Source organism: Apis florea, unplaced genomic scaffold, assembly GCF_048593485.1.
Source record: "Apis florea isolate Af1SG1 unplaced genomic scaffold, ASM4859348v1 contig_2293_pilon, whole genome shotgun sequence".
Lineage (NCBI taxonomy): Eukaryota > Metazoa > Arthropoda > Insecta > Hymenoptera > Apidae > Apis > Apis florea.
Genome location: NW_028256554.1, coordinates 4,464,904 through 4,492,821, shown reverse-complemented (window position 1 = coordinate 4,492,821; position 27,918 = coordinate 4,464,904). Strand labels below are relative to the sequence as shown.

The window sequence follows — 27,918 nt, the reverse complement described above, 5'->3', positions numbered from 1 at the left end:
GACCAGTCGAATAATTACAGGTTCTCGTTATTTACGTAACCAATTTGTGGATTCGTTTAAAATAATTCCGATTCATTGCAATATACGTTGTTATTCAAAAATTTTCCTATTTTTGTAAAGAGATAATTCGAGAAAGTTATTTTAACAGATATTAAAGTTATTACATTAAAAAAATCATTCCAATTTTAATGCACTCTTGACAATTTCTTTGAACAATTTCACTCATCTAAATAACAAAAATGTTGAAAAATCATCCCAATTTCAATGTTTCCTCCAATTTTTTCAAAGTCCATAACAAGCCAAGAAAAAGAAAAAAGAAAACAATAAAATTCATACCATTCAAAGTTTCTTCATTCTTCCTTTTCAAAAAATTCGTCCGAAAATCCTTTCAATTTCCATATCTCTTTTCCCTTCCTTCCCCTCCTCCTCCGAAAAATAAATAAACAAATAAAACGGAAGCCTGGTGTACCCGATAAAATAGCAAGTGGCGAAAACCGGTCCACTTCACGATCGATTTTCCAGATTCTCGAGAAACCGGGCCAGCCTGGTGGGGAATATTTAGGGGATATAAGGTGCTGTAACGAGACAAGGCGACCGTATATACAGGAGTCGAATAGATAGTGAAAGTCCCCCAGAGCTAACAGGAGTGTAGAGGGCAAGAGGGGGGTAGGAACGGGGGACCCCAGTAAGGTATATGAGGGCCTCAGTTCGAGCAACCGCTGGTACTCTAGCCTCGCTGCCTACTTACATTCACACACACTAACACACCAACCACCTGGAACACAATGCGCACCGTCGCGACGGTACGTATTTCGAAGTGCATCGTACACGTTTCTTTTTTTTTTTTTTTTTTTTTTTTTTCCCTAAATTAAGCAATCCTTCGAGCAACCTAATATCTTTTCCTTACAAAAAAGAAAAAGAAAAGAAAGAAAGAAAGAAAAATGGGATCGTTTTTATACGATCTCAACTCGTTGTTAAATCCATTGGTGATTATTATCGCGATTTCAAGCCTGAAATTTCAATCTCGCGTGTGTGATGTGATCATCGATTCTCCATCGTGGAAAAAATAGGAACTGTGCTTGTGATTTGTGTTGCATTGCCGAATGGACCTCGTAAGATATTTGATTAATTATCGGAGAATAATTTGGAAACGTTGAACACGTTGCTCGATCGTGTAGCAAAGAGGAGATCAATTTTATATCGGATCCGGATCTTTATGTGTGATCCACGTTACGAATAATTTAATACGGTCGATAATACTCTACTAAATATCCTTAAAAATCGCGAAATCATTATTACAAATTACGCAAGAAACGGTATGCACGTTATACCATTGTTACACGTTATTCGGAATTATTCCTCTTTCACGAAAAAATCACGAAAGCGAGCCGACCGATTTTCTCGGCCGCCTATTCGGAAAGATACTTATATAATAGCAGAAACACGTTGAGGAATTATATTGGACAGAGCGCGTGTCGGTTGCGTGTGGTAAGCGTTTCTCGTTCGTCGTGGTCATTCGTGCAGAACTGAACAGAGGAAGTGCGTCGCGCATGTTGTTAAAACTCGACGATTCTCGTGTTCGAATTGAACAATCGTGTTACGCTCATCCTCGATCGAACGTAATATTAATAGTTCAAAAGGCGAAACACGCGCGATCACCGCTCGTCTGACGCGATTAAAACCGAGACTTTTACCGTGTACCTTGTCGAACGAGGCGTGAAGGCATCCGGTATCCTTCGAATGCGGTTATCTACTCGAGTCGAGGTGGTGTAATAAAGTCACGTCTGGCGGTTAAGGTTCTGGTAACTCCATGGAGGGTCATGCATCACCGAGCTCACACCTTTCTGCGAACGATTACGATTTATTTTAAGATTAATGGAGTACCGTTAGTCGCGACCAATTCCAAAAATTTATAGCGATTCTCGATTTGCTCGCAGGACACCGTTTACCGTAAATTACCATAAATTGGGAACAAAAAATACGAAGTCTGTGTATATATAGATATAGAAGGATTTTTCTTAAACGCAATACAGGCTTGTACCGGTTACTTGTGTAACCACGATAGTTTCTGCGAAGCATAACTCGCGAGGAGAAAGCGGAAGTAATAAGACGCTGAGATAATGCAGTTATGATCTTTACGAGGCGTTTACGAGTACACCTGCAATCGATTAGAAAGCCACGGTTAAGACCTAGATCACGGAGATAATTTGATTAATGCTTCTTATTAATTCGTATCCTATTTACTCTTGTACAAAATTACGAGCAAAATAAGTAAATATCTTTATACACTTTTATTCGTCGTTCCCTCATATCACTCTATCCAATCTCTCTCTCGTTAAAGACCTTTCCACATCTTTCTCTCGATTTAACATCAGACCTCTTGTCCTCCAGGTACTGTTATCATCGGTAGCTGCCATACTCTCGGTATCGGGCCAGCAATACCAGCAACCAGGTGCCAACTACGTGGACGAGTATTCGGCGTACGAGTCCCCGAGACCGGCCCACCCGACCCCCCGAAGTTACCCCGTTGATTCTGCGCCCAACAGGCAATCGGCCGGCCCCACCACCCCGAAACCAACCCCTGTCGCCATCTTGAAACAGATCAACAGGCACAACGAGGACGGGTCGTACACGTACGGGTTCGAGGGAGCGGATGGCTCGTTCAAGATCGAGACGAAACTGCCGACAGGCGAGGTGAAGGGTAAATACGGTTTCGTGGACGACACGGGGAAGGTGCGGGTGGTCGAATACGGGGCGAATCAATACGGGTTCCAACCGGCTGGCGAGGGTATCACGGTCGCGCCACCGACCCTGGTCGACGAGACGACCAGCAAAGAGGCCCTCCAAGCGCACAACTATCAAGAGGAGCAGTACCAACAACCACCGCCCCCCAGACAACCACCTGTCAGAGCGCCTGCGCCCCGCCCCGCGCCCCTTCAGCAACAACAGATTCAATACGAGCAACCGGCCTACCAACACCCCACCCAGACCCACACCCAGGCGGTCTACTCGCCACCGTTGCCGTCCAGACAGTCGAGCGGCGTCCCGAAACCGCCGATCTTCACGCCAGCGTCCCCCATCGCTAAGCAGAATCCGCTGCTTCAGCAGGAGGAACCTGTCCCACCGTCCCAACTGTACAACCAAGGACCGGCACAATTCGGGCCTGCACCCGTCCAAGAGCACCGTTCCCAACCGCAACCGCGCAGCCAGAGCGGCGGTATCCTCGATCAGTTGGCCAGGGACTACGCCCTGCCCCAAGGCGTCGCGCCACCCTTGCACGACATCAGTTTCGGCTATTACTAGAATCACTCTAGTCCCACCCTCCCTCGTGTTCGTCACGGTGTATTTGTAAACGGTCCGTAAACGTGTGAAGACGCGACGCTTCGACGGAGGGGAAACGGTTTCTGATCGTTTTAATTAATTTAAAGTGTCGGCCCGTCGATCCACGGCCGCCTTTTCGCGATCGCGCGTAGGTCGCGATCCCATTATCGGAGGAAGCATCGAGAATTAATTCGATCGTTTTTTTCGTTTTTTCTTCTTTTTTTTTTTTTTTTTTTTTGGAATATGGAAAAACAAGAAAGATTCTCGACTTTTTCTTCGGTAATAAGTAACTCGTCATGGCTGCCTACCTGGTGTCGTACTTCCGATTTGTACTTTGATCGGGGTACGACGAGTTCATTCTTGCCATTGGAATTAATTGCGACGTTTGATGAAAGCCACAGCGTGGAAATGTAAAGAACGATCTTCGAATATTTGACGAGGTTTATCGAAATTCTATTTCATTTTGTCGAGGATTTATTCGTAATTAGGGATTTTCGATTCCGATGAAGATGATTCTTTCGTTTCCATCTCGCGTGAGGAAAAAAACGCGTGAAAATCGTTGATGATGATGATGATGATGATGATGATGGAGAAGAAAGATTGTAAAAATGTTGTAAATAAAAATTCCACGGTAGGCTTCCGTGCTGGTTTTAATCCTAGAGAGCGCAGCTTGCACCTATTATCGGCGGTACCGTTAATTAATTTCGATTTCAAGGAGAACCTCGCTTTGTCAAGCTGCGTCTTCGATTACGCGTCTCCGCACAATAAATTCAGCACGCTTACTATTATATTCTAATTAAGATATTAAGGTTATAAGGTGAAATCGGATTGGAATAAATCGTCAAATCTTTCATTATTCTGTGTATAACACTGATATTAAGCTATACTATCAAACGAAGATTCAAAGTATTTTTCACTCTCTGTCCCTCTCTTTCTCTCTCTCTCGTTACATATAGCAAGTTGCAGATAAATACGTTTCGTTTTAATTTTTGTTAATACACGATGATAAAGATAATAATGAAGAAATAAACGTTTCCAACCTACGCAGAGCATTATGATTATTTCGAACCGTATCCGCCAACTTTCTAATTACGCCTATTTTTCCACCAATCCAACTCGTATAACCAGTCAGCAACAAACGACCTTTCGAATTATTTATTCCGCGATAAAAATAAGAGAAGGCGATCGACATCAAGTTTGTACCGGAACTTCAGTCTAGATTGGAATTTCAGTTACGAAATTTCCACGTTCGACCTTCACGAATAAAGGACGCTCGTTTTACGTTGGACTACGTGTAACAATGGTATCGTGTGATTATTACGTCAGATTTTAAAACAGGAACAGATTCAACCGTCCTGTTCAATCCTGCAATTACAGGGGAACGAGTGTGAAAGTGGTATAACTTCAATTTTTTTCTCCTCGTTCCAAGGATTTAGCGTTTAAATCCTCGTAGAAGATTGCGATAGAAAACTTTTGTTTTCCTTTTCAACTTTTATCTTTTTCACGTTCATTCTCGCTTTCGTTCGTTTTTTATTAAGAGGAGAGAAAAAAAAAAATAAAATTTCACGTAAAAAATATTTGAGCGAAAAACGAAACAGGTTTAAATAAAAATTATTCTTTTCGACATCTATTTGATTCATCTAAATTTTTCTATATAAATACAATAGAACGGGAATAATTTTTAGTTGTAAGAAAAAATTTTATACTTTTGCTGGTGAATGTTTCACTTACCATCGGATCATTGGTGAATGGTATCGTGAATGCAGCCTGCGGTAACGGCAACCCGGATCACGCTTCTGCAAACCTGGTGTTGATTCGCCGTTGTCTTTTCTCGATGGTAAAAATGTCGAAACTCGCGCGAGTCGAATGAATAAGATTCAAAGTTACGCTCTCACGTAAACGCGAACAAGCTTAAAAGCGAGACGAAGTTTTAATTTTTATCCGTCAGATCTCGGCCACCGAAATTCGTACGTTCCCAAGACGCGTCTTTTTGTTGCAATTCCACCAGTTTTCTACGGTACAACGACATTTCCTCCGATGTCCCAACACCGGTTATTCTTTTAAACAGCTCGAGAATCACGGTGTTTTAACTCGATGAAAGAGATTTCGAAGAAAAATACGAACCCATTGTATTTTTTCACAACCATGAATATTCATTTTTCCGTTTTGGCCAGCATCGTAGAATATCCTTAAATAACGTGTTACGTATTGTCTGACGTACTTTTGAAGAATTTTGAAGATTTTAAAATTTTAATTTCTTTTTTTTTTTTGATAGAAAAAAGAAATGTATTTCAAACTCGTTTTAAAATCTTTTCTAATAAAATTAATTTATTATATATCAATTATATAATAAATTACGCTTTCCATACAAATTCTCCTTCCATCGATATACTTCAAAATTAGCAGAGACAGAGATTCGTAACAGACGAATCAAGCAAGTTCGTTTTTGACTCACCAATCGCGGCGTCCTTCGCTCCTGTTTTCTTGATTCGATCACCTTGTGTGAAGTTCTGTAACAAGAATAAAGAGAAGATAGAAATCACGTAGACATCACGTAGAATGGAAGAATAAAAAGCATGAAACGTACGAAGCAGAAATAGTAGATGACACGAAATTCAAAGTGTTAGTATGAAGATGGCGTTAAGGATTACAGGACAAATGACGAACGACACGTCGGCATTGTGCCAATCGTTCGTGTCACGATGCACCTCCGCTCGAGGTGAGCATTACTCCATGTGCATTGACCTTCTTCGTCGTTGCATCGAGGTTACAGCCATCACGTTCGCGGCTCAGGTGTAACGCGTTACACGAAGATTCGTACTTTGCATAATCGCGCACAATAGAACAACCCGAATTTCAAGGATAGATTTATGATCTTTGAGTCACAAACAGATTTTCGTCTTGCCGAAATTTTTGAGGACAAGAAACAATTAACGATCTAAATTTTCATCTACAGAATCAGAGAGGAATTAATGCAGAATCGATATTTTTTTCTTTTTTAATTGTGAAATCTTAGAAAAAGAAGGGACAAGAATTGCAAACGTGTATTTGCAACAAAATTCTGAACAGTTGCATTCAAATTAAGGGGAAGAAAAAAGTTTTAAGTTTAAAAGGCTTTGCAACAAGGATCAATATCTCTTCGATTCTAAGAAAGCTTCGAAAAAAGAAAAGTGTGGGAAATTCTGAGGAGTAATTTTCAAGGAATGGTACCCACCCACGCGCAAAATGATCGAATCTAGATCCAGAGAAAGTAATCATTATCAAAACTGCTCGCACTTCCTTCCGCGTTCCAAGTAATTTTGAACCGTTGAATCGACTATTGCATTCCCAATTTCGACAATGACGAATGATGATAATCACGAAACAGAAATTACGGCGAATGCATTGCCGCTCGTTATAAAACTGTATCGACCGAGAGAAACAGCCGATGTTCGTTATCGTCTAAGCGAGTCACGCAAAATGTGCCCGCGGGTTTCAACATTGTAGTTGTCCATAGTTATACAAGAAGCCGAGACTCCTTACTTCGATGGAATTTATCGTCATCGTTGAAATCGTCGATCGGTTGATGCAACCTATTTCGCGACCTATTGGATGGAATTTCACGTAAACGGGTGGCAACACGTTCGACGCTTACGTTTAATAAACATTAGGTAGAAATAAAACGATTAAAATTATCGATGCACTTTGTTCGAGATCGTGAAAGAAATTTTTTTCGTTAAAAAGCATTTCGAGATACATCTGTCTACGTTTTATTTTAATTTAAATCTAGTTTAGCAGGCGATCAATGTACATTCGAATTAATACGATTAAGGGAAAGTAATGGGATATTAATTTGGTAGAAGTTATGTGAGATTTCCGCAAAAAAAAAAAAGAGAGAAACTTTAAATTGGTTTTTAAAATTAATTACACGCGTCAAAAGTATTGTAATTTGAAATTTTTATGTAATGTTGGTAAAAGAAAAAAAAAAGGATAAGAACTATTTCGAGATAAGGAAACAAAGAACGAAATTGTAAATGAACTCTTACAGCTGCGAACGCGAAAACAGCCTCGTGAAAATAACTTTCCCCTTGGAAAGTTCTAAGAAGGCTATTTGAGTATCCGTTGAATTAGTTTATCTTCACGTTAGAAAATACGTGTGTAATAATATGTGTATCGACATATAATGATTAAAGTGATACACGAAGAGCAACAGATGTTAGAAATAACATAATTTGATCTTTTTTACGATTCTCTTCGTAAATACTTTGATAACGATAATTTACACAAAGTTTATTTTTTTTTTTTTATTTAAAAGATAAAATTAATATCACCGATATTTAAATATCAATTACTTCACATTTGATCTTGTGTCGCACAAACAAATTAGAGAAAAATTAAAAAGAAAAAATAAGTTGTAAAAATATTTTGTAAACGTGTAGATAAAATTATTGCATTTGCCATTGAAATACATTTCACAATTTTTTTCTATTAATCAAATTCTACACAGAAGACGAACTGCTCTGATGAAATACGCGCAAGTTATAGTAACATTGATAATGAACTGTGGCTAGGGACGAGTTAGAAACGATGAATCGGAATTCCTGTTGCGAAGGACGACGTAAAACGAGTCTCGAGTTGTGGATCCATTCGCCTGATCTTCTCATTGATGATACCGAAAGTGAGCTGGAATCGTCGAGTGATCTCGGTAATGAAAGTAGGTAAGTGAATTTTCTTCCGAGAAACCGGCTCTTCGATCAGATATAAATCATCACCGATAAAGCAGGTTACTAGTTATTGATTCCGTTTTACATTCAACATCGCGATGATATACCGATGAAGAAACATATAAATTTATGGATAAATTTAATCGCGTTTCTTTGCCGCGTTATGAAATATATTTATACGATTTCGATGTAAAGATTTCTGCCTTTCACTGTGATACTGTTCACAATTCACTATAACACTTCCTAATTCCATCTGTATTATCTATATATCATATCGCAGAATATTCGGATATTTCCTTATTACGAGCAAATCACAAATTTCTGTTTTCATCTAAATTCGATGTTAATTTTGCCGAATGAAAAAACGACTAACGAGATCACGTTCGCTTGTATATTTCTCACCTGGCGAGTTTCAAGAGCAATTTAACTTAACAATTTCTCGGCAATTTTCGAAATAGTCGAATAATTCGAATAAATCGACTGAGCGTGTAAGAGAGAATTATGAATAATATCAGCGAAAGGGGGAATCGATCTCTTAATAATATAAGTTCAAATAATACGCGTGTTGTTCCATACGCGAGGTGTGAAACAATTAATTATGACTCTATTCCGAATTAAGATGCAATATTTTCAAGACGTTTTTAATAGACGATATCGTGATATTCTCACACACTTTCTTCGAACAGATGATTCGTGCGTGGATAGTATTGTGGATTAAAACACTTATTAATTAACACTTTGAACACCAATTTTTTTTTTTTTTTTTTTGAGAAATTATCGATAACGATTTAACATTGGAGATCGAAGAGATCTTCACTCGAAGATCGTCCGGATCGTATTAATTGCAGATAACAAAGTAATCGCGATATCATCTTTCCGTTATAACTTTTCAATGAAGAATATGCATACGAATACATATTAAAATACAATACAAATATAACTTGAGAAAAGATGTATAAATAACTTAAACGAGACAAGCACATTATTTGCAAATAACATCAGTTTAATAAAATGTACCATTAATTGGCGAACAGATAAAGAATAAAATTTCAAAATGTAAATTTCTTAAACTCCTCTCAACTTCTCACGTTTCTCCAACATCTATACAATTCTTACACGTATTACATGTTATTATAATCATATAAAAAAGAATCTCTATAAAGACTCTTTTAAACTATCTACATTTCCCAAAAAAAAAAAAAAGGAAAAAAAAGGAAATACAAATTATCCTCACGTTCGCCCAACCTCTCGAAAGAATCCTCGAAATCGAGTTACATCATCGCGCCATCGAAAAAAATCTGAATGCAATCTACGCGTCAAAGGATAACACTTCCCTACAAAACGCAGATCATTATCGATTCGCGATTATAAAACGCTGATTCTCTCGATCATGGTGCTCGCACGACCTACATACCACCCGCTCCACCCCTCTCTTTTTCGCACAATGCACAACACACGCATACACGCACGCTTTCATACAATTTGGCAACGCGAGGCCCCGTGGCGTTCTGGTTTGGCAATGGCCATGCCGGCGACCGGCCTCACGAGAATCTAATTTGCGGCTTGTTACAACGCCGTGTGTCCAAGAGGAGACGCGGTTACTAGCCCCCACTATAAGCAAAACCGTTCGTATAGGTTATAAAGGACCGAGCTCCGTACTATACGACTGCACTCTCTCAGTGAAACTCTTGGAGGATCGTTCCACGAGGCTACCCTGTACCCTCCTTCTCTCCCAACCGTGCGCCATGAGGATTATATCTTTGGTACGTACTTTAAGGATTTTACAGTTTCACAGTTTTGATCACGCACGTGCATCGCTCTGTTTCTCTGTTTCGAAGCGCGAGCTTCGACAGAGGGCGCGTAGATTCGTGTCGGATAGATGTCCTTTCAGAGTTCATTGACAGTGTCCTTCGAGTTGAGAAAGAATAGGCGTGTGCGCTTTCGTGTTCGACGAGTATCGATCGGTATATATGTATATATATATAGAGGTTTTTACGGTGACTCGGATGTTAAGAGATTTACGAATGAATTTACGCATTGCATTCATGTTGTGCAAGTGAAAATTTGAATTTGGACCTGGGATTACGAGGGGTCGTTGATTGTTCGGTTTTGTTCTTCTTATTAATTATATAAATTAATCAAATTAGTTTCGAGTTTTACTTTTCGCGATAAGTTTGAATTCGGCAGATTATTCCTCGCGCAAAATAATTTATGCACGGTATGTAATTGTTAATTTTAGAGAATTGACAATTTGTAAATTGCAGGTTGTAAACCCGAGGCTGTACACAAGTTTCTACAATTTTATTGTTGTTGTAGGACAATCATCTTCGTAAACTTCGCTTGTATGAAGTTGTTACTTAAACTTGTTACGTAAGAGAATGTACTATTAAGTGATTTCAAAAGTTTTGTTAATAATTGTTTGATTCGATTCTGCAAGAAGATTCAGAACCAGGTGTACTTTACACGAAATTTAAACGTTTCGAAGGAATAATTGTTGCTCTCGGTCGTGCGCCACTCGTTTAAAATTCTGCCTCCGTGTTAACTCGAAATTTGAAGTGTTAGTTGAAAATTACGCAACGAAGTGTGCTTCGAATACTTTCCACGGACTTTCGCCCCCATGTTAGGATGTTAATGTTAAGTGATCAGTGTATTAAGCAAACAAGGTGGTTGCGATATTACGTTTACCCTGTTTAGAATCGATGAAAGGACGATTTTCTAATTACTGTCCAAAATCGATTAAAGATTAATTCAAATTTAATTTTCTATTTTACGTATCTTTCTATCACATACGTTTGTTTTCAAAAGTAATTATTCGGCGTAAATGCTTGTAAAATGGTAGAAATTATTTTTCTCCTAAAAAAAAAAAAAATCTTGCTTTTCACATCTCGTACAATTTCCTTTCTAATTCACAAAATTACCTTCATTATATTTCACAATTTCTTAAATTATCATCACTCGTTATTTACACGTAGTTGCACGAACTTAATTGAAAGAAATTCGCACTTCCAAATGGAACACGAAACGCGTTGTATTTCAATATCAAAAACTTTATTAATTTTTCTTCAACTCGAAGAAAAGGAAAAATGAAAATGTTTGCATTATTCTTTTTTCTCGCAGAATATTATAATTGATTCAATTAACAATCTATTCTCTATTCAATATTGATACATGAGAAATATATAAATTTGCGTTGTATTGTATTTCTGTGTGTAGCCATTTATAGAAAAATAATTAACGAAAGTATTTTTTTCCTCGTGAAAAGAAGGGAAGAGTTCTCTCATTCTTAAGTTCTATGGGAACTTTCATCCATTCTGGTTTTCACTCATGAACTTCTTTCGTGAGATCGAACGATTAATTATGCGAAAACCAGCGTAAAACCGTAAGCGCGTTTCAATTTCTCTCTTTTTCCTTTGTCGTATCGTTTCTTTTTCGACGAAAAGAATTACTCGCCATTATTCGTTCGCTCCCATTTTCTATAATTATCTCTTTCTGTTGAGAGAAGCTCGTCCATCGTCCATTCTCATTTAAATAACAATAATTTCAGTTATATAAACTGTAATTGATCGATTATTTCTATCTATTATAATTGAAATTGATTATTGTTTGATTTTAGTTGCGTTGCAATTACAGTTAGGAAAATGTAAACATCTTTTTTTTTATATACTTTCAACTTACGTGAAATTGTTGGGAACATTATTAAAAGAAAAATAAGAGGCTAACTGATCGAGGATCAGCTATATCTAGTAGACTTGGGAAGTTTTATTATAGCTACTTTCACCAATTTAACGCACAACCTATCATTTTACAAATTTTTTTTTCATTTCTTCTTTTTTTTTTTTTTTTTTTTTTAATAAACTAGAGTTTAATCTCATTGTAATCCTACAAACATAATTAAACAGTATTTCACAAATAATAATAATAAGGAAAATAATTAACGTGATGTCCTATAAATTTTTTAATTCTGTTAAAATCATTAGATATAATTGTATAAAAATTTTTATAAAACAATCCTTAAAATTTACTTTATTAAATCGTATAAATGTCAAACTTGATATACAAGTCACAATACACTCTTTATATTAGACGTAAATCATTATTATCTAATTGATCGATTTCTTCAGTGAAAATCTACATCTTTTTTTAATTTTATCCTGTTTAATAGATAATAAATAACAGCAGATGTGCGTAATAGAAATAAACTAACTGTTATGAATATTGCATCTTTCTCCACTATTAGCTTCTAGAAGTTTAATTCGTTATCATTGTTGAAACGCTATTATTAATATCGATCGATCGATATCAAATTTTTATACGTTTCGTTTATTTTCTACTGTTCAGAATTATATAATCCTCGTTAGGATCTTAAAGATCGGTATCTCGTGTGAACTGATTTTCGAGATTAATCGGGTATTGCATCTTTAGCGAGCCGAACTTCTTATAAATCGTGCAAGCGTATACCATAAGAGTGAAACTTCTCGTTTTCTACTTCACGATTACAAAGCATCACCGACTTTCCACCAAATAACGCAGCGACGCTGAATTTTCTGTATAATTTTCCACCACTTTTCCCAAGTTAAATTGCAGTATTTAAAAAAAAAAAGGGAAAAAATTGTTCCCCATTTAAAGTAGTAGTTCAGTAATAAAATTTTCTTTTAACGTTAACCATTTCAGAATAAATTATCGTATTACCATTGTTTCATTATATCATTAACAAAACTAATACATTACATATACGGGGCAATAGCTACACCAATTACCTTGAACCATAAAACTTGTAAAGGTACTACTGTAGAATCCACGTGGCAGAAAATATTTTTCACGCTTAAACCTCTATAATTTCATAATAACTGTTCCGCTAAAAGTGCTCACAATTTACATTCTAGAACAGTTTTTCAACCATAAAGCAAACTTACTAATTTTTCCCCAGCGAAAAAAAGGGAATATTTAAGAATATTTAATATCTTAAAATCCGCTTCACTTTTCGCTTCAATTTCCAATTATACCTATTCACTTCATCTAAACTTTAAAATTAACCTTCCTAGCGTACACACACGCAGTACAATTTTCAATTCATTCCATTTGTCATCCCACTATCGATGCAATTTTCTAAAATAACGTAACAAAGAGAAAACGAATCGTTTGTTTAGGACTATTAAAACCCACTGTCTTCAATCACTTCAATGAAAAATACATGTGAGCAATTTTTTAATTCATTCCATAGCCTCGGGATCCATTATCAACGTTCGCGTGTTCGCATTAACATAACAAAACACGCGAAAACTATCGATCTCCTACGTCATCGATGAGAAACGTGCGTGTCATAACAACGATGCATCGTTTTTGACACCCGACGTTGGTCACTCTCTATATGCCAAGGCCTATATTCCGGGCCCAGTAGAAAACCATTGGCGGAGAAACTGGCCGCCGATAAATTGCGAAAGCGAGGCTAATACGTACAAATGCAAGGGTAAATCTCGGTTGCTTTCCTCGGACATAAACAGTCGTCAAATCGGTTGACTCTCTACGAATCACGACACGAATCCTTGCTTGCCGAGACCAACCGCAAATCGTTCGTTCTTAAAAGCCGGTTCACCATCGTTTTTCTCGTTGCACAACACAAGGGGAAAAGAATAGCCATCGATTCGTTCTAATGAAATTCGACAATTACAGATATTACCGATCTCTTGTTTTCTTCTGCCAACTTTCCTTCTCAAAATACGATTTTAGATTTATCCGATCGAGTTTCTGAGAATCTTATTTGACAAATAACAACATCGTTATTATTAAATCGGAAATTATTACGTCTTTCAAAAGAGCGTTGAATTTTATCCTGTTCGTGATATATTTAAAACCTCTCCTATCTCTTTCTAATCTCGTACATAAAAATTTAATTTTGCACAATTATCCTCAAACTAATATACCCTTTTCGAATCACTTGTATCTCAACAATGAATAATTTTCGTTCTGACAGCCTTCAATCACTTCCACCGTCGCGCACTTGCGAAAGCTTCCCTCCTCCATTTTAGATTTACTTCATTTAACGTCTAATTAAAGCACACGGCTGGCCGAAGTTTGACGAGACGGAAGATTGGGAAACGCGTAGACTGTTAATTAAGGGAGTTTGTTATCGTCGTACAGTTTCTTGCACAGACGCCGTATGTATTATAATGATCCAAAATTCTTTGATGGAGACGACTTTTCGCATCGAGTCTTCCTTGCACGAGAATATATTCTAGCTCTCACTTTTTCCTCGGTCTTGCTGTCTAATGAGGCTGCGAAGGCGTGCAAAAACGGGAAAGTCTGTGCTAAAATATACCGTTTACTGGAAACTGTTGCTGGTCTCGGTTTCGCGTCACAACGAAATGCCTTTATACAATCATTTAGCTTTCTCAACCTTCTCCACGTCCTATTTGCTCCCCCTAATAAATTTTTCACCGATGATTCCTTTGTAATTTGATTAAAGATTAATTTAGAGAAAATTTTGTTCTACGTAGTTTTTTAAATCATTTTTCGTCGTATTACTTAGAAATAGAAAGTGATAAAATTCACCCGTGCTTGAAACTTGAATATTTTCGATTGATTTTGGAAAACTTTAATTGGAAATATTCTGTATGTAAATTATAAAAATACGTGTTTAGAAATCTTCATTATCTATTTGCATTTTTAAAAAATACGATTCGATATTTATTACTGCATATTTTCAATATTTATCGTTTTCTTATCTGGCAAAAGCATCGTCCAAACCATACATAGAAACCATTCTAAACTTTTTCGATGTCGTATAGATAGGTATCGGTTGCAAGAGAATCGACGACCAAAGCCGGAACACACGGGTGAGTCACGAGAAATTTTTGACGCGCGATGGTGGTGAAATGTGAGAAACGAAATGCGAAATGAGGTGTGGGAAAGAAACGAACGAGAGTGAAAATGCATCCAAGGCAAGGGTTAAACCCGATCATGCTACGTAACGCGCCGTTACAACGTGTAATTTTGCTTCCTTAATCGATAAAGATTTTTCGTCAATTATTACATTTCTTTCCCCGATCTTTCTCCCTATTCGTCTTGCAATAGAAAAGGAAGCACACTCGCGATTTACTTTATTTTTTTCATTCGATTACTACGCGTGTAAAGTTTAGCTTCCTGGTTGGAAAGGAATTTTTGTGGGAAAGGAATTAATCTATTCTCCTTAAATTTTTCCTTTACCGTTTATTTTAAAAGATTTCTAAATTTTTCGATAAACAATTTCTAGCTACTTGATTTCATAATTTTCTCGCCACTTGCAACTTTACCGTAGAAGATTGTATAATCAATTGATGTTCAGTTCGTACTAATACTCTTCTAATGAAGTGTCATCTTCTCGAATAGAAGTTTAACATTTAATTTCTTCAAAATATTTGAAGAAAATACTTCCTATGATTCTATGTACTTTTTCCAACTACTTTCGTTAAACTTTTCCTCCAAAAGTTACTACTAAATCAGAAATCCTAATTGAGAGATTCACACCTCATCCACGCCTCTCCCCCATTGTATAATATATCTGTATAACAATCAGAGGAGAAGAAACAGCATAATGAGAGTCGCGCGTGATTAACAACACTACACCATCAACTTGGCTATTTCAATACCCTCTTCGCTTTCCAACCGTTAAACGTAAAGGAAAAAGCGAGTGGCAGGCCAATTCAGTGGACGACACAGTTCATAAGACAAGGGCATAGCGGTGTCGCATACCAATGGCTCCGTTCTCGACGCCCATACGAAACGAGTCACGTTCACTCTCACTCTCCTTACCCACCACGCCATATTTAGACTCTAAAGCGCTTTTTCTCCATGCATTTTATCCCGGCCATGCCCTCGCCGAGTTCCGATCTCAGCCGAGTAGAAATCGAGATTGTACAATTGTTCGAGATACGAATAGAATCGATATCGATCGAGCGAATAATTCGACGCGTAGAGAGGGATGACGATGAATGTTCGCAAAACCTTTCACATCTTTCCGGCGGATACGAGTTTTGCCGGGAAACGAGACGATTGCGCGTGTCATCTTGCATCCTCTTCCAAGATAAGCTTAACAGACCTGTCGGACGCGCAGATCTTGAGAAATCCGACTTATTCACCTGTCTCTTCTCTTTTTGCCAGACGCTCGAACGGGTGAACGTGTGGCAAGCACCGTGATTATACCGTGTTATTAGCGTGTTAATTTTTCAGGGATAAAACGGAAGTCTATCTTTCGTGAATGTAATTAAATAATTTTCAACAATTATGAATATATTTTGAATAAAGATTAGATCATGTGAAAAAGAATTTTGGAGCGTGCTTTTAAAATTTATAGGTGTCTTAAAGAAAGATGAATATTGGATTGAAAATAATTTTGAAGATCACATTGGAAACGTGAATACTTTGTAAGTGATATATTGAACGTCACTTTCGAAATTCAAAAAATATTGAAATTATGCGAATAACGATGGAATGGATAAAATAATAATTAATAAATAATCTAGAAAATGGAAAACTAATTTCGTTTCGTATAATTTCAATCGCTCGTTGTAAATTTTATGACTATTTCTTCCCTTTAAATTTTAATGGCAAAAAGGTAAGCGAGAATGTTTTGTCGACAGGTCTAGAATTTATTGAATTGGCGATAAATGAAATTAAATTTAGCATTGGTAAAAATGGTCTCATTACTTAATGAAATTTAAAACTTGATTTATTGGAAAATTTTAAGCGTGACAGAATTATCCTGAGAGAAATTAATGTTAGGGCGAAAGAGAAATATTATTCACGCCTAAAAACCTTGAAAAACAGGCTTTGACTCATCTAAGCGCTGCATCATAGTCATCGTAATTGCATCAGACCGTTATTCATTTCTATCAACAAATTAGTTATTCTTTCGTTATTAACTAAATCTAATCAAGTCTTTGAATAATGCATAAAAGTAACATTGCAATAATTTGTGATTTCCTATTTAAAAATACTTTGAAAAATGATTATCCCTCATTTTATTCAACATTTTATTTGCATATATAAACGTAATGACTATTCTCCACCGATTCAATGCATTCATACTTCCTTCTGTACATAAGAAGGAAGTCGATCAACAAGGTCGAGTTGTATGTTCGATCACGCATTAATTTTCTCTCTCTCTTTTCTCTTTTTTTTTTCTTTTTTTTTTGTTAGGAAAAGTACGGAAATTCTTTTCCGAGCAATAAATATTTAATCGAGGAAAAATGTTTAGAAATATATTTATTCGACACGTAATCATTGAAATAAAATTGTAACGTATCCTGGATTTTTTTCCTGGTTACATCATTTTTATTTGTTCGTAACAGCCGTAACAAATTTTCATGTAACGTAAACTTTTCGTCGTCAACTTACAAAAATTTTATTCTAAAAATCAGAATTAGAGAATTATCCTTTTATGAACAATGATTAATTCAAATTAATCATATCCAATGGCATTTACCTACTAATACGTATCGTATTAATCCATCCTTTACTTTCCTGTACAACAATTTTCCAGACATGACGTTACAATTTGCATTACGATTAACGTGATCCTGACACGGGCCTGCAGCCATTCACCGCAACAGCCTACTAATTAGAACATGTGCTGGCAGCTAGATTAATCAAAGAAAAAACGAAACATGATCACGCACAGCTTCCGCTACGGAAATACAGACGAAGAAAGTGTGCTCGAGACATTTTAACTACTTCCTTCTTCTAAACGCAACATAATCAAACAACGGGACTCTCTCGGTCGTATCTGGATCAGATATGCGCCAGTCGGAGGAACATGGCTGAGGACTTAATACGGCGAATGCAATTCTGAAGCCGGCGAACATACCGAGTCTTTTCTTTTCTTTTTTTTTTTTTTTTTTTTCTTTTCGAAAGCAACTCTGCTCACCTTCACCGTGAAGGTGATAACGTTGATATTCGTTATCGTACAATCTGTTGTAATTGATGTATCGTACAATCGATTCAGGAAATCTGTAAAGTAAGTAACATCCTTCGTGATTGTACAATAACATTATGCAATCTATCTTGATGTATCGAGAAACAATCGTCTTTTTCTTTAATTAATGGACATTTGTTGAGGAATCGTTCGATAATCGTTTACGATCTTTGGAAATTAATTAATTTTATCGAAGACGTACAATCATTTTCCATGCTAATTAAAAAATGGTCCTTTCTTCTCTAAGAGCGAAACGAAAGCATTTGTAGGGATTAACGAGCGATATTTTATACTGATGAATTGCGTTAATAAAGGAAAATAGAAGATTATATTTTGTGTGGAAAAAGTGATTTTGATTTATTTTGCGATCGTGACAATACAATGAAATTCTTTATCTTCTTGCATCGTTGGATTCTTATAATATACTTTGACTCTTCGAATATATATTTATATATAAGTATGGACATTCTTTTATTTCGTGCATTCAATATCTATAAGAAGAAAGTAATACTCTGAACAATATATTTTTCCTATTCTATATCGTAGAACGTGTGTAACGAAAATAAATTGAAGCAATTGCAGTAAATAAGAACGTTGCTTCCAGCTACCACCTTCCTCAAGGAATTAACTTACTTTTACTTTCGAAAGAGTGCTTCAGATCGATCCAACCAATACCACGTTCTTTCTCTTTTCTAGGAAAACGTTCGTTTCTATTGTGCCAACCTTTCTGATACCAGCATTTAACAATTTTTGCACGCAAATATCAATATCTCCAATATTCCAAGAAATGAGATGTAAGAAACATTTTTGATGTTTTCTAAAATGTACATACAAATTTATATACGTTTTTTTCTCAAACAATTTCTCAACCCCTTATTTTCTCAATTTAAATACCTCACATCCCACGAATGCTCATTACCACGAAGGAAAACCTCTCATACTTTCTATTTATATTTTTCTGCGTTATCTCAAACAAAACTCTTCTCAAATAGGACAACTTTTCCCTCAAATTATCGCTCGCCAAGATAATTTCGTTCCACCGATCAACCGCAACGAGCTACTTTTATCCAATATTTTGTCGCTAACGAACGTCGTCCAACCAAGGTTCCACGTGCAAATGGGAATTTACGGATGCCTATAACCGGCTCTAACCTTTTCTTTTTAGATACGTCTTGAAACAAAACGGATATATATATATACAACAACGAAGGTATAACGAAGGTATTCCTTTCTCTGGAAAGTCAGAGCTAGAGGGCTAGACAAGGCGTGGTAGAGCAGGACCGATCGCCTCCAACCAGAACGACCGAATGTGTTCGTATACCTCTCACTGTATGTGACTGGCATGCTCTCAACGTTGATTACAGAGGCCTGCCTCCGCGTCACGATTTTCCAGACCAGATACAGAGTCATTAGACTGTACACGGTATTCGGTGGGGCCAGGCCAGCGGGGCCCGTCCGCTCCCGATCTCGATAATAACGACAAAGTGGCGGGTTGATTTCGTGCGACTTTAATCGAGCCGATGATTAAATCGACAATAGATGAAAAATTGGGTCATTCCTCGCTGCTACGCGTCCTGAACGCGTCCTTTCTCTTTCCGAGTTTTTTTCGATCGAATTGCGAATTGGATCGATCACGGTTTTATGGAAAATTCGATGTTGAAATTCAGTTTATTGGAGATTAATGTTTTGAAGTTTTGAATTTATTGAGATGTTCAATGTCAAATTTTTTGTCTGGCGTGGAAGATATTAAAAACACATTAGGTTTATTAATTACACTCGTAGATTGTGAGTATTGAATGAGAGATTTTGATTGCGTGTGTATGTCGTTATAAGTGGATAAAAAAGGATAGGAATATCGTACAAGAAAGGATATTGTATAAGCAATGAAGCGAGAAATCGAGCATAAATTTATATAGTTTAAGAAGAATGAATTTTAAGAAGAATATAAATGTTTTCAAGATATTTTCAGTAGATTGCTAATGAATTGTAATATTTAATTCCTAATAATTTATTTATGACTAAGTTTATCGTCCTGTTAATATAGTTATAAAATAGATGTATCGGAGAAAGTTTTTTTACAGTTTTCATTAATCGAATTTAATTAATCACATTCGGATTTTAATTAACTCATTACGGTACATAAATTATTAAAATTAATTTCTAAAATAATTTTCCACCATTCGTTGCAAACTATAAGCTAAAATACGATTTTAAAAAATTCGCGATCAATTTCCTATCGTTATAGTGTTATTGAAATATCATTAATCATCATGAAAATGGCGTTCTTTAAATCCTCCACATTCCTAAATTCCATTCGTTTCAACAATTTGATATTGAGAAATCATTTAATTCACGCTTCTTAATGCAAGCTTATCTTTTGTAACAATTTTTTTTCTCACACATAACCTTTCACAAACAATCGCAAACCTACCCTGTGTATATAATATAAATCTACATTTTTCGTTAAACGCGAAATTTTCGCGTCCACCTTAAACATTTGTTCCAAATTCCACCCGTAGCCAGATCCCCGATCAAAAACACGGACCAGTTCGAAAATAACCTGTCGAAAATAACCTTCGATTTTCTCCGCGCCATCTTGCGAAACAACCACTTTATCACGCATGCGCATCGACTCGGTTGCATTTCGCCTGGAGAACGTTCGTTCGCGCAGGGTTTATGAACGCGAGGAAAGGATAGCCGCATTTTATCACGGGTCGACTGGAAATTAATCGGCGCACGCCCAAGAGAGCATGATGAATACCGTATCGTTCGAAAGTCCCGTAACGACGTACCTCTCTGTCTCAAGGACGAGCTGTGTGCCAACAACGTCTCGAATATTCCTTCGTTCATTGGATCGCGATCAATCGAGTCATCGATATCGATGTTATCTCTATTATCGACACGCAATACGATCCTGTTCGAAGGTTTCGAGAACCGCCCGATGTTTCACCGCTTCTATTATTTTCTACACCAGCTCAGGAATTTTTGCTGGTTCACGACTGAACGAGCACGACTTTGATTCGTTTTGCGCCCCGATAATCTCGCGGTTTGAACGTCGTTCCTGAACCTTGACTTTAAAAAAAAAAAAAAAAAAAAGTGAGAACGATGAGATTTGATCGGCGCGGAGAAAGGTTGATTCGTGCTGTTGATCTCGTTGAACTTCACTCCGTTTTGCTCTAATTTGCACGAAAGTGAAATTGAGCAAAGGACGTGGAAATTGGAATTCGATTGAAAGTGTGAATAAAGAACGAGAAATTTTGTGCCAAATATTTTTCAAGGAAGTTAGATTAGAAGATTATCAAATTTATCGTTCGAAGCGACGAGAATGATTGTAAAATTAATTGTACAAATTAACGTATAGAAATTGATCAAGAGAATTATCGTTATTACTTCAAACACACCTTTTCGTTGTCAACGGTATACTTAATAATTTACAATGATACGAAGTTAGATGTAATAATTGATGTTAAACAAAGGAACTCGAAAGTAATTCGAAAACCGTAACCTTCCTGGTATGCATAAATATCACAGGCAATAATTAAACCGGCATCGCTTTCTATAAACTCCACGAAGGCGTGTAACGCGTTTTTATGCAAGAATTCTCTCTTATGTCGGTTCTACACCGGTTCTGTGTACCGCAACATGCCAAAACAAGGCATCGCGTAATTTTATACGTTTCTACGTAATGGAAACTTGATAGAGCGCGTAGATATCAAGAAAATCGTGTTAATATTTAATAAAACACGAACGCCTATATATAAAGTATACAGAACAATTTTTCGATTTTTTTCTTAACGTGGATCGTTTCAAATTTGAAGAAAATCCAATATGCTTGGATCAAAGGTTGGAAAAGGCGATAAACTTTTCTATAAATAGAATTTTTCAAGGAAAAATTAATAAGGAGAAACGTGTAACGCTATCGGAATAAAAATGGTAAAACGAGAAGTTGGAAAAGATGTTGAATTTCATACTATATAATTAAAAGAAATTCCAGTTAACTTGTTGAATCTATGTAACCATTGAAAGTGATAGTTGAAATGACAACGCTTCCTGTAAGGCGATAAACGCGTAGCGGTTTCAACGAAGGAATTAGATTCGAACAAACAGAGTATAATTATCATAACAAGCATAGATGTAGTAATAACGTAATAAACTAGATAACTTAGATACTTGTAAAATGCAATACTTGTAAAATTCCAAAACTATTCATCTTTTCATCAATTTATTTCATCAATCAACGCTCGAACAACAGAATTCTATCAAAATCCGTTTCACAAGCTTAGCATCGAATAAAGACACGAATCAACCGATCCAGAATCGATCGATGAAAAGTAATAACCGATGATTCTCCGCCGACAGCACAATTCCATCGATCCGCGTGTCCACAGAGTACAAATCCTGTTACAGATCGTCCGAAAGAGAACGTGGCGAAAAACGGTCTGGCCGTGTTTCACGTACACACACAGCATGAACGAACGTGAAAAGTGACAGTGGCGTTTCGAGCGTTTCCTGTGGGTCGTCGCGAGGCGTGGTGCGCCCTGTCTTTTGTGCGAGCATTTGCTCTCGGTTCAAGGAGATCCAGGCGAGTTACGACGCTCTGAATCTGAATCTCTCACGGTAACCACGCCGCCATAATTCTGCCTCGCCCCGTATTCGGGTCAACCGAGTAGTAGAAATTACGTAACCACGTGTGCGGTTCCCACCGACGACTCTTGGGCTCTTTCTTACCGGAAGTACCTTGGATACAAGCGTCTCGAGAGGACGGTGCGCGCGGTCATTTGACGGGAAATCATCCTCGTAAGGGGAGGGGAGGGAAATTATCGATGACGAATGGGTAATCGGGTGAAAAGTATCACAAGGAGAACTTGGTGTATTGGCTCGTATCGATATGACGAAGAGATGGAAATGAGAATGCAGAAAACGTGACGGGAAGAGAGTCGAGATTATTAGTTTCTCTTCAGGGCATTTCGAGTTTATCCTGAAATAGGTAGGTTTGCTTGTTTCGTCACCGCGTTTGAACCAGTATTTCGAGACAGTGTTTTGTGGAGTAGAAATCGTTTTGATGGAATGTCTCAAGGACCGTTTTATTATTTCTTTAACGTGATTGGTAGAGTTTTTATCCCTTCGAATCGTTTTCGTGTCCCGAATATATGAATGTTGTAACGAACGGTCGTGGTGTATTATTATTTTATTCGTCGATCATTCCTTTTTAAAAGGAAAACTTTTTTTTTTTGTTTCCGATATTAATATGATTATGTCGTTCGTTTATATTTGCAAATCCATCGTTCTCGACTATCTCTATTTCCATTTTTCAACCTGTCCCGAGCATGTTTTACAATTTGTTTCCTTGAATTTCTGTATCGCTATTGCGAAAACAGATGTCGTACGATAAATCAAAACTTTCCACATTTTACAGAAACTCGTGATTTCTCACGAGTAGAAATTCTTCGGAATCTAACATTTCCTACGATCGACCCAAATCTGCCGTTTGCCGGTTTCTATATCATTTATGGAACACGCTGTTTCCGCATGAATCCGTGCTACAAAGAAATCGGCCTTAATACACTCGTGTATAAACCGTTACCGTTTTGATCAAAAAATTCAATATCATCTTCCTACATAAAACCAATTCAACGTCAATTCGACACGCACGAAATTCCAATTAACGATCGACGTATGAAATTCCAATTATCTCGTACACTCGAACGCTTCTTTGCATAATGAAACAACATTTCCAAACGTATGATCTCGTAATATCGAATCGACCATTCCACCATTATATATCATAACGTTATTGCATCGCCAATAACACTTTTCTCCGTTTCGAGCACGCTTTCGAGCAACGCGAAGCTGGTTCGTCGAGCGAGCGATAAGGAATTTTATGCGGCGCATACCATTCGCGCGTATTCGAGTTCACCGATCCGCGAAACTCGCTCTCTCCTCGCCATCTTCTGCTTCCTATTCGCTATAAATCCCCGCCATGCAGATCCGGTTTCGTGGCTGGAAACTAGAATAACAAACTCGTTTCGGTTTGTCGACATTCTAATCCAGCAATTTTGATTACGATTCGCGTGACGTTGATGAAAACCGTTCCCCTCTTGGGCCGCCATTAGATCCTTCTTTCGTCTCTGCTCGCGTGTCTGACATATAACGACCCCCTTCTACTCTTGTACCACTTAAAAACGTTATTTCGTATCTGTTCAAGTAATTATTATCAATTATATTAATAGGTTTGTAACGTGTTATTAATGAGAGCTTTGCTATTACGTACGCTGTTTTAATTATCGAGTGAAACAATCCTAGATCGAATATTCGTTTCGCGAGAATGTGAAACGATAAAGAAAAGAGTCGAGTAAAAGTAAAAGTAAAATTTTTATGATACTGGAATGCTACGCGAAAACGTGGAATACCGTTTTTTAAAAAATGAAAGGAAAAATTCTTGGAATGATACGAAGAATTGGTAAGAATAATCGTCGACGACGATCGCTAATAATTGGCTTCAATTTGCAGGTAATCCCATTATGCCTGTTACTAATAACGGAGGCGAAACGAGCGGATCTCCGGCCTCGTATCGCGGAACCGCAAGTTTATTACGAAGAAGACGACAGCCAGGCAGCTGAGGACGATTACAGCCCAGCGGTCTACCAACCGCGTACACGTGCCCTTCCTTCGCCACGTTCGAAGGACGCTCTGCACTCATCGAAGCCACCGCCGGTCCAGACCATTCGCAATTACAACAAGGTGAACGACGACGGATCTTTCACTTTCGGCTACGAGGCAGCGGACGGCTCGTTCAAGGAGGAAACTCGTGGGACCGACTGCGTGGTGCGCGGCAAATACGGCTACATCGACCCTGACGGCAATAAAAGGGAGTTCACGTACGTGTCCGGCAATCCGTGCGACCCGAACGCGCCCAAGGAAGACGAGGACGACCTCGCCGACAAGCAAGAGGAGGAGGATATCTCCGGCCCGGCCAATTATCCTTCCGTGAGGCCGATACCGAGACCGGCTGCCAGACCAGCTTACCAACAACCCACCACGCCCAGACCACCCACCACCATATTCCAAACGCAGTACCAGTTGGACGACGACGCCAGCCAAGAGTTGGGCGACGAGGACTTCGTGAAACCGTCCCAATTGAGAGGGAGCGGCTACAGAACGGCTCAACAACCGGCCTACGTCCCTGTCACGCCATCTACGGCTCTCTACGAGCCATCCTCACCCACTGCCAACCCTGCCCTCTACAGGCTAGCCTCCTCCACGACCCAATACCAGAGCACAGCCTCGCCCGTTCTTCGTGGCCAACCCAGCATCTCCTCAACCGCCTATCAAACCCTCGAGACGACCACCCGCCGCCCTGTGACCCGCCACCCTGCCAAGCCGCAATCGGTCGCAATCACCCCTCGACCCCACGTCGCACAAGTCGCCGCCCAGTACGTGTCCCCGAGTAGCACCGAGCGTCCAGCGTTATCGTATTCCCGGCCCTCGTCGCCGGTCACAGTCTCGCCCAATCTACGCACCACCACCGCATCTAGCACGTCTCACCTCGACTTCGCCGCCGAGCTCGAGCGTTACGTGAACACCGTCGGCGTGTCGAGCCCCAAACCAGTCCAACAATCGTCCGTGCAATCGTCGAAAGTAAAATTAGCCGGTCAAACGGCGATCGCAGCGTCCCCGGCCGCAGACCCCATCTACCAGTCGGAGCTCGTTTACGATCCGGCCACCGGTCAGTACAATACCCAACTATATCAATCGCTACCCCAAACCGTGGGCGACTTCACCCTAAGTCACAAACTCCAACCGTTCGTAGCCCAGCCCCAGTCCTATCTCGGGCTCCAGCAGTTGCAGCAGATCCAGCCCCAGCAGCCCCAACGTCAGTCCCCGCTCTATAAGCAACCGGCCGCCCAACCGTCCGTCAACCAGCCCCAGGAAGTGCTGTACAGGAAGCAACAGGCCCAGCTGTTGCAACAATCGCAACAGCTCTACGCCCAACAGCAGAGACGGCAGCAGCAACAATCGACACCGTCGCACAGGCTTCAACTGCTCGAGTCCCAGACGCAACCGCAGTCCTTTTACTACGTAGCGCCTGCGAGGTCCTCCAACTCGGCCAGCGCCCCACTTTCCGTAGGTCAGATAGATCACTATCTTCGGGCCACAGCCGGTCGTTATTGATATTTTGATTAGATTACGAGTCTTTTTTTTTTTTTATTTCTTTCGAATTTATATATATATATAGGGCTCTTTGAATTTTTTTTTTTTTTTTTGTACTATTCGATTACCGGTTTCGGACCACCCGCGGCACTTTAACAGCGAGATGGTGCTGTCAGTGGGCCTGGCGCGTACGTATCCGGGATGTATTAATAATTGATCGTGTTGAATTCGTTTCAAGGTTATTTCGAGCAGTTATTTTTTGCCACGATTAATTGAGTTTGATGTTTAGATAGAGTAGGATATTCTACTTGGATACGTGTTACGAGTTGAATCGTGTTACCTTCTTTCTTTTAACCTCGTTGGTTTGCCAACTTAACTTCTTTTTCCTATGATACGCTTTCTTAACGAACGATATTTAACACAGTTGTAATTAACAAAAGTATTTACTCTTATCGAATAATGGTATGGTGCGAATCTAATGAAATTCGAGTACATTATTTATTTATTACACATCGTACGTGTTTTTACTTTAGAACGCTTCTCGCACTACCGACATCAACATTGCATAGACATTTGCATAAATACGACGATTACGATTTTGACCAAAATAGATTCGATGCTAATACGCTATGCGATAGAACTAGCTTTCGAAATCGTTATTTAACTTTCTAAAACTTCATAAAATTCCATACAAATGCAACAATTTTACCTGTAAACAAATCTAAAATACGATAGAAATTTTCCAATTTTGATTTCTCGAAATTAATTCATTTCGTAATGAAATTCGAACAACTCGAACAAATAACCACTAATTAATAACGACGTCGTTGATAATATTATCGTAATTAAGAACCAATTTCGAGATCAGCTTCGAAATTACATTCTTCTTTTTTCTTTTCTTTTTTTTTTTCTTTTTCATGAACGTTTCGAGAACGACTATCATTAGAGAGTGAAAGTCAATGACCTGACGCAATATATACTCACGCACACGAAACGCATTACCATAGTAATTTCTCGTCGCGTCTATTCATACTGTAACACCGCAGATTCCGAACGCCATGACCAGAATTATTCATCGTGTGCTCACGATCGTTTCGAATAGAATCCCGACCTACGTGCTCATTTGATTACAAAATGCGAACCCGTAGGATTGAACCGGATAAATGTTTACTGTTGTAACAACGACGCCACGTTTAATCACACCGTTTCCCAGGGAAATGATTCATAGGAAATACGTAAGAAATTGATGGAAGGGAATTAATTACAAAATCGACTGAATCGCTAAACTTTATCGCACGATTTATGATGTATTTGCTCTAATTTATCAGAAAATGATAAATTGATGGTTTTGAACAGATTTAATCGAACACTACCTTCAATTAAACACACAGAACTCTATATATGTGAAAGAAATTTATTCCTTTGCACAATTAAAGCCAGTAAATATTAAATACAGTGGAATATGAAGAACTCGTAAGTGGATAAACTGGTTCATGCGTATACCAGATCCATGCATACAAAAGTCAACTTATGACTACTCTTTTTTCATTGAACGGAAGTTCACGTAATTTCTAGCTTTCAAATAAAATATTTTATATCTAAATTAACATTACGTCCACCAAACGTTTGAAACACTACATAACGAAATTGAAGAGACACGTATCCATGCAAAAGTATCCACGCAATTCGATATTACGTAGAAGAAAGAACCAGAATCGTTTCATCCGCGTTTCTACGATATAAAATTCCGAATTCACCGACTTTCACCCCGTCCATCGTACAATATTCCCGCCA

General features: G+C 38.3%; 3 protein-coding genes across 4 annotated transcripts in view; 2 read left to right on the top strand and 1 right to left on the bottom strand.

The window, feature by feature from the left end:
* Positions 1-27,918, bottom strand: part of LOC116414538 (uncharacterized) — a 118,998-nt gene that overhangs the window by 87,407 nt on the left and 3,673 nt on the right. The window contains exon 3 of the mRNA XM_086904076.1: positions 5,777-5,831. The gene's annotated coding sequence lies outside the window, so the exon portion shown is untranslated. The remainder of the gene's footprint in view (positions 1-5,776; positions 5,832-27,918) is intronic.
* Cpr97Ea (cuticular protein 97Ea) lies at positions 593-4,364 on the top strand. 2 transcript variants are annotated; one of them, XM_031917166.2, is made up of 2 exons: positions 593-803; positions 2,392-4,364. In XM_031917166.2, exons 1-2 carry the CDS (start codon positions 786-788, stop codon positions 3,301-3,303), a joined length of 930 nt encoding a protein of 309 aa, XP_031773026.1. In that variant the 5' UTR covers positions 593-785; the 3' UTR covers positions 3,304-4,364. The 2 variants fall into 2 exon arrangements, with proteins under 2 accessions (XP_031773026.1, XP_086760204.1); XM_086904078.1 differs by lacking the exon at positions 593-803 and adding an exon at positions 1,525-1,764.
* LOC100869475 (uncharacterized) lies at positions 9,688-27,731 on the top strand. The gene is made up of 2 exons (XM_003694625.4): positions 9,688-9,787; positions 24,484-27,731. The coding sequence occupies exons 1-2, from the start codon at positions 9,770-9,772 to the stop codon at positions 26,143-26,145; spliced, it is 1,680 nt and encodes a 559-aa protein (XP_003694673.2). The 5' UTR covers positions 9,688-9,769; the 3' UTR covers positions 26,146-27,731.

What these genes read in the sequence shown, in the direction of transcription:
- Cpr97Ea (XM_086904078.1), top strand. Translation starts at nt 1,741, where the DNA reads ATGCGGTTATCTACTCGAGTCGAG. An exon ending in GGTTATCTACTCGAGTCGAG is followed by an intron (nt 1,765 to 2,391) that starts GTGGTGTAATAA and finishes CTTGTCCTCCAG; the next exon opens with GTACTGTTATCATCGGTAGC.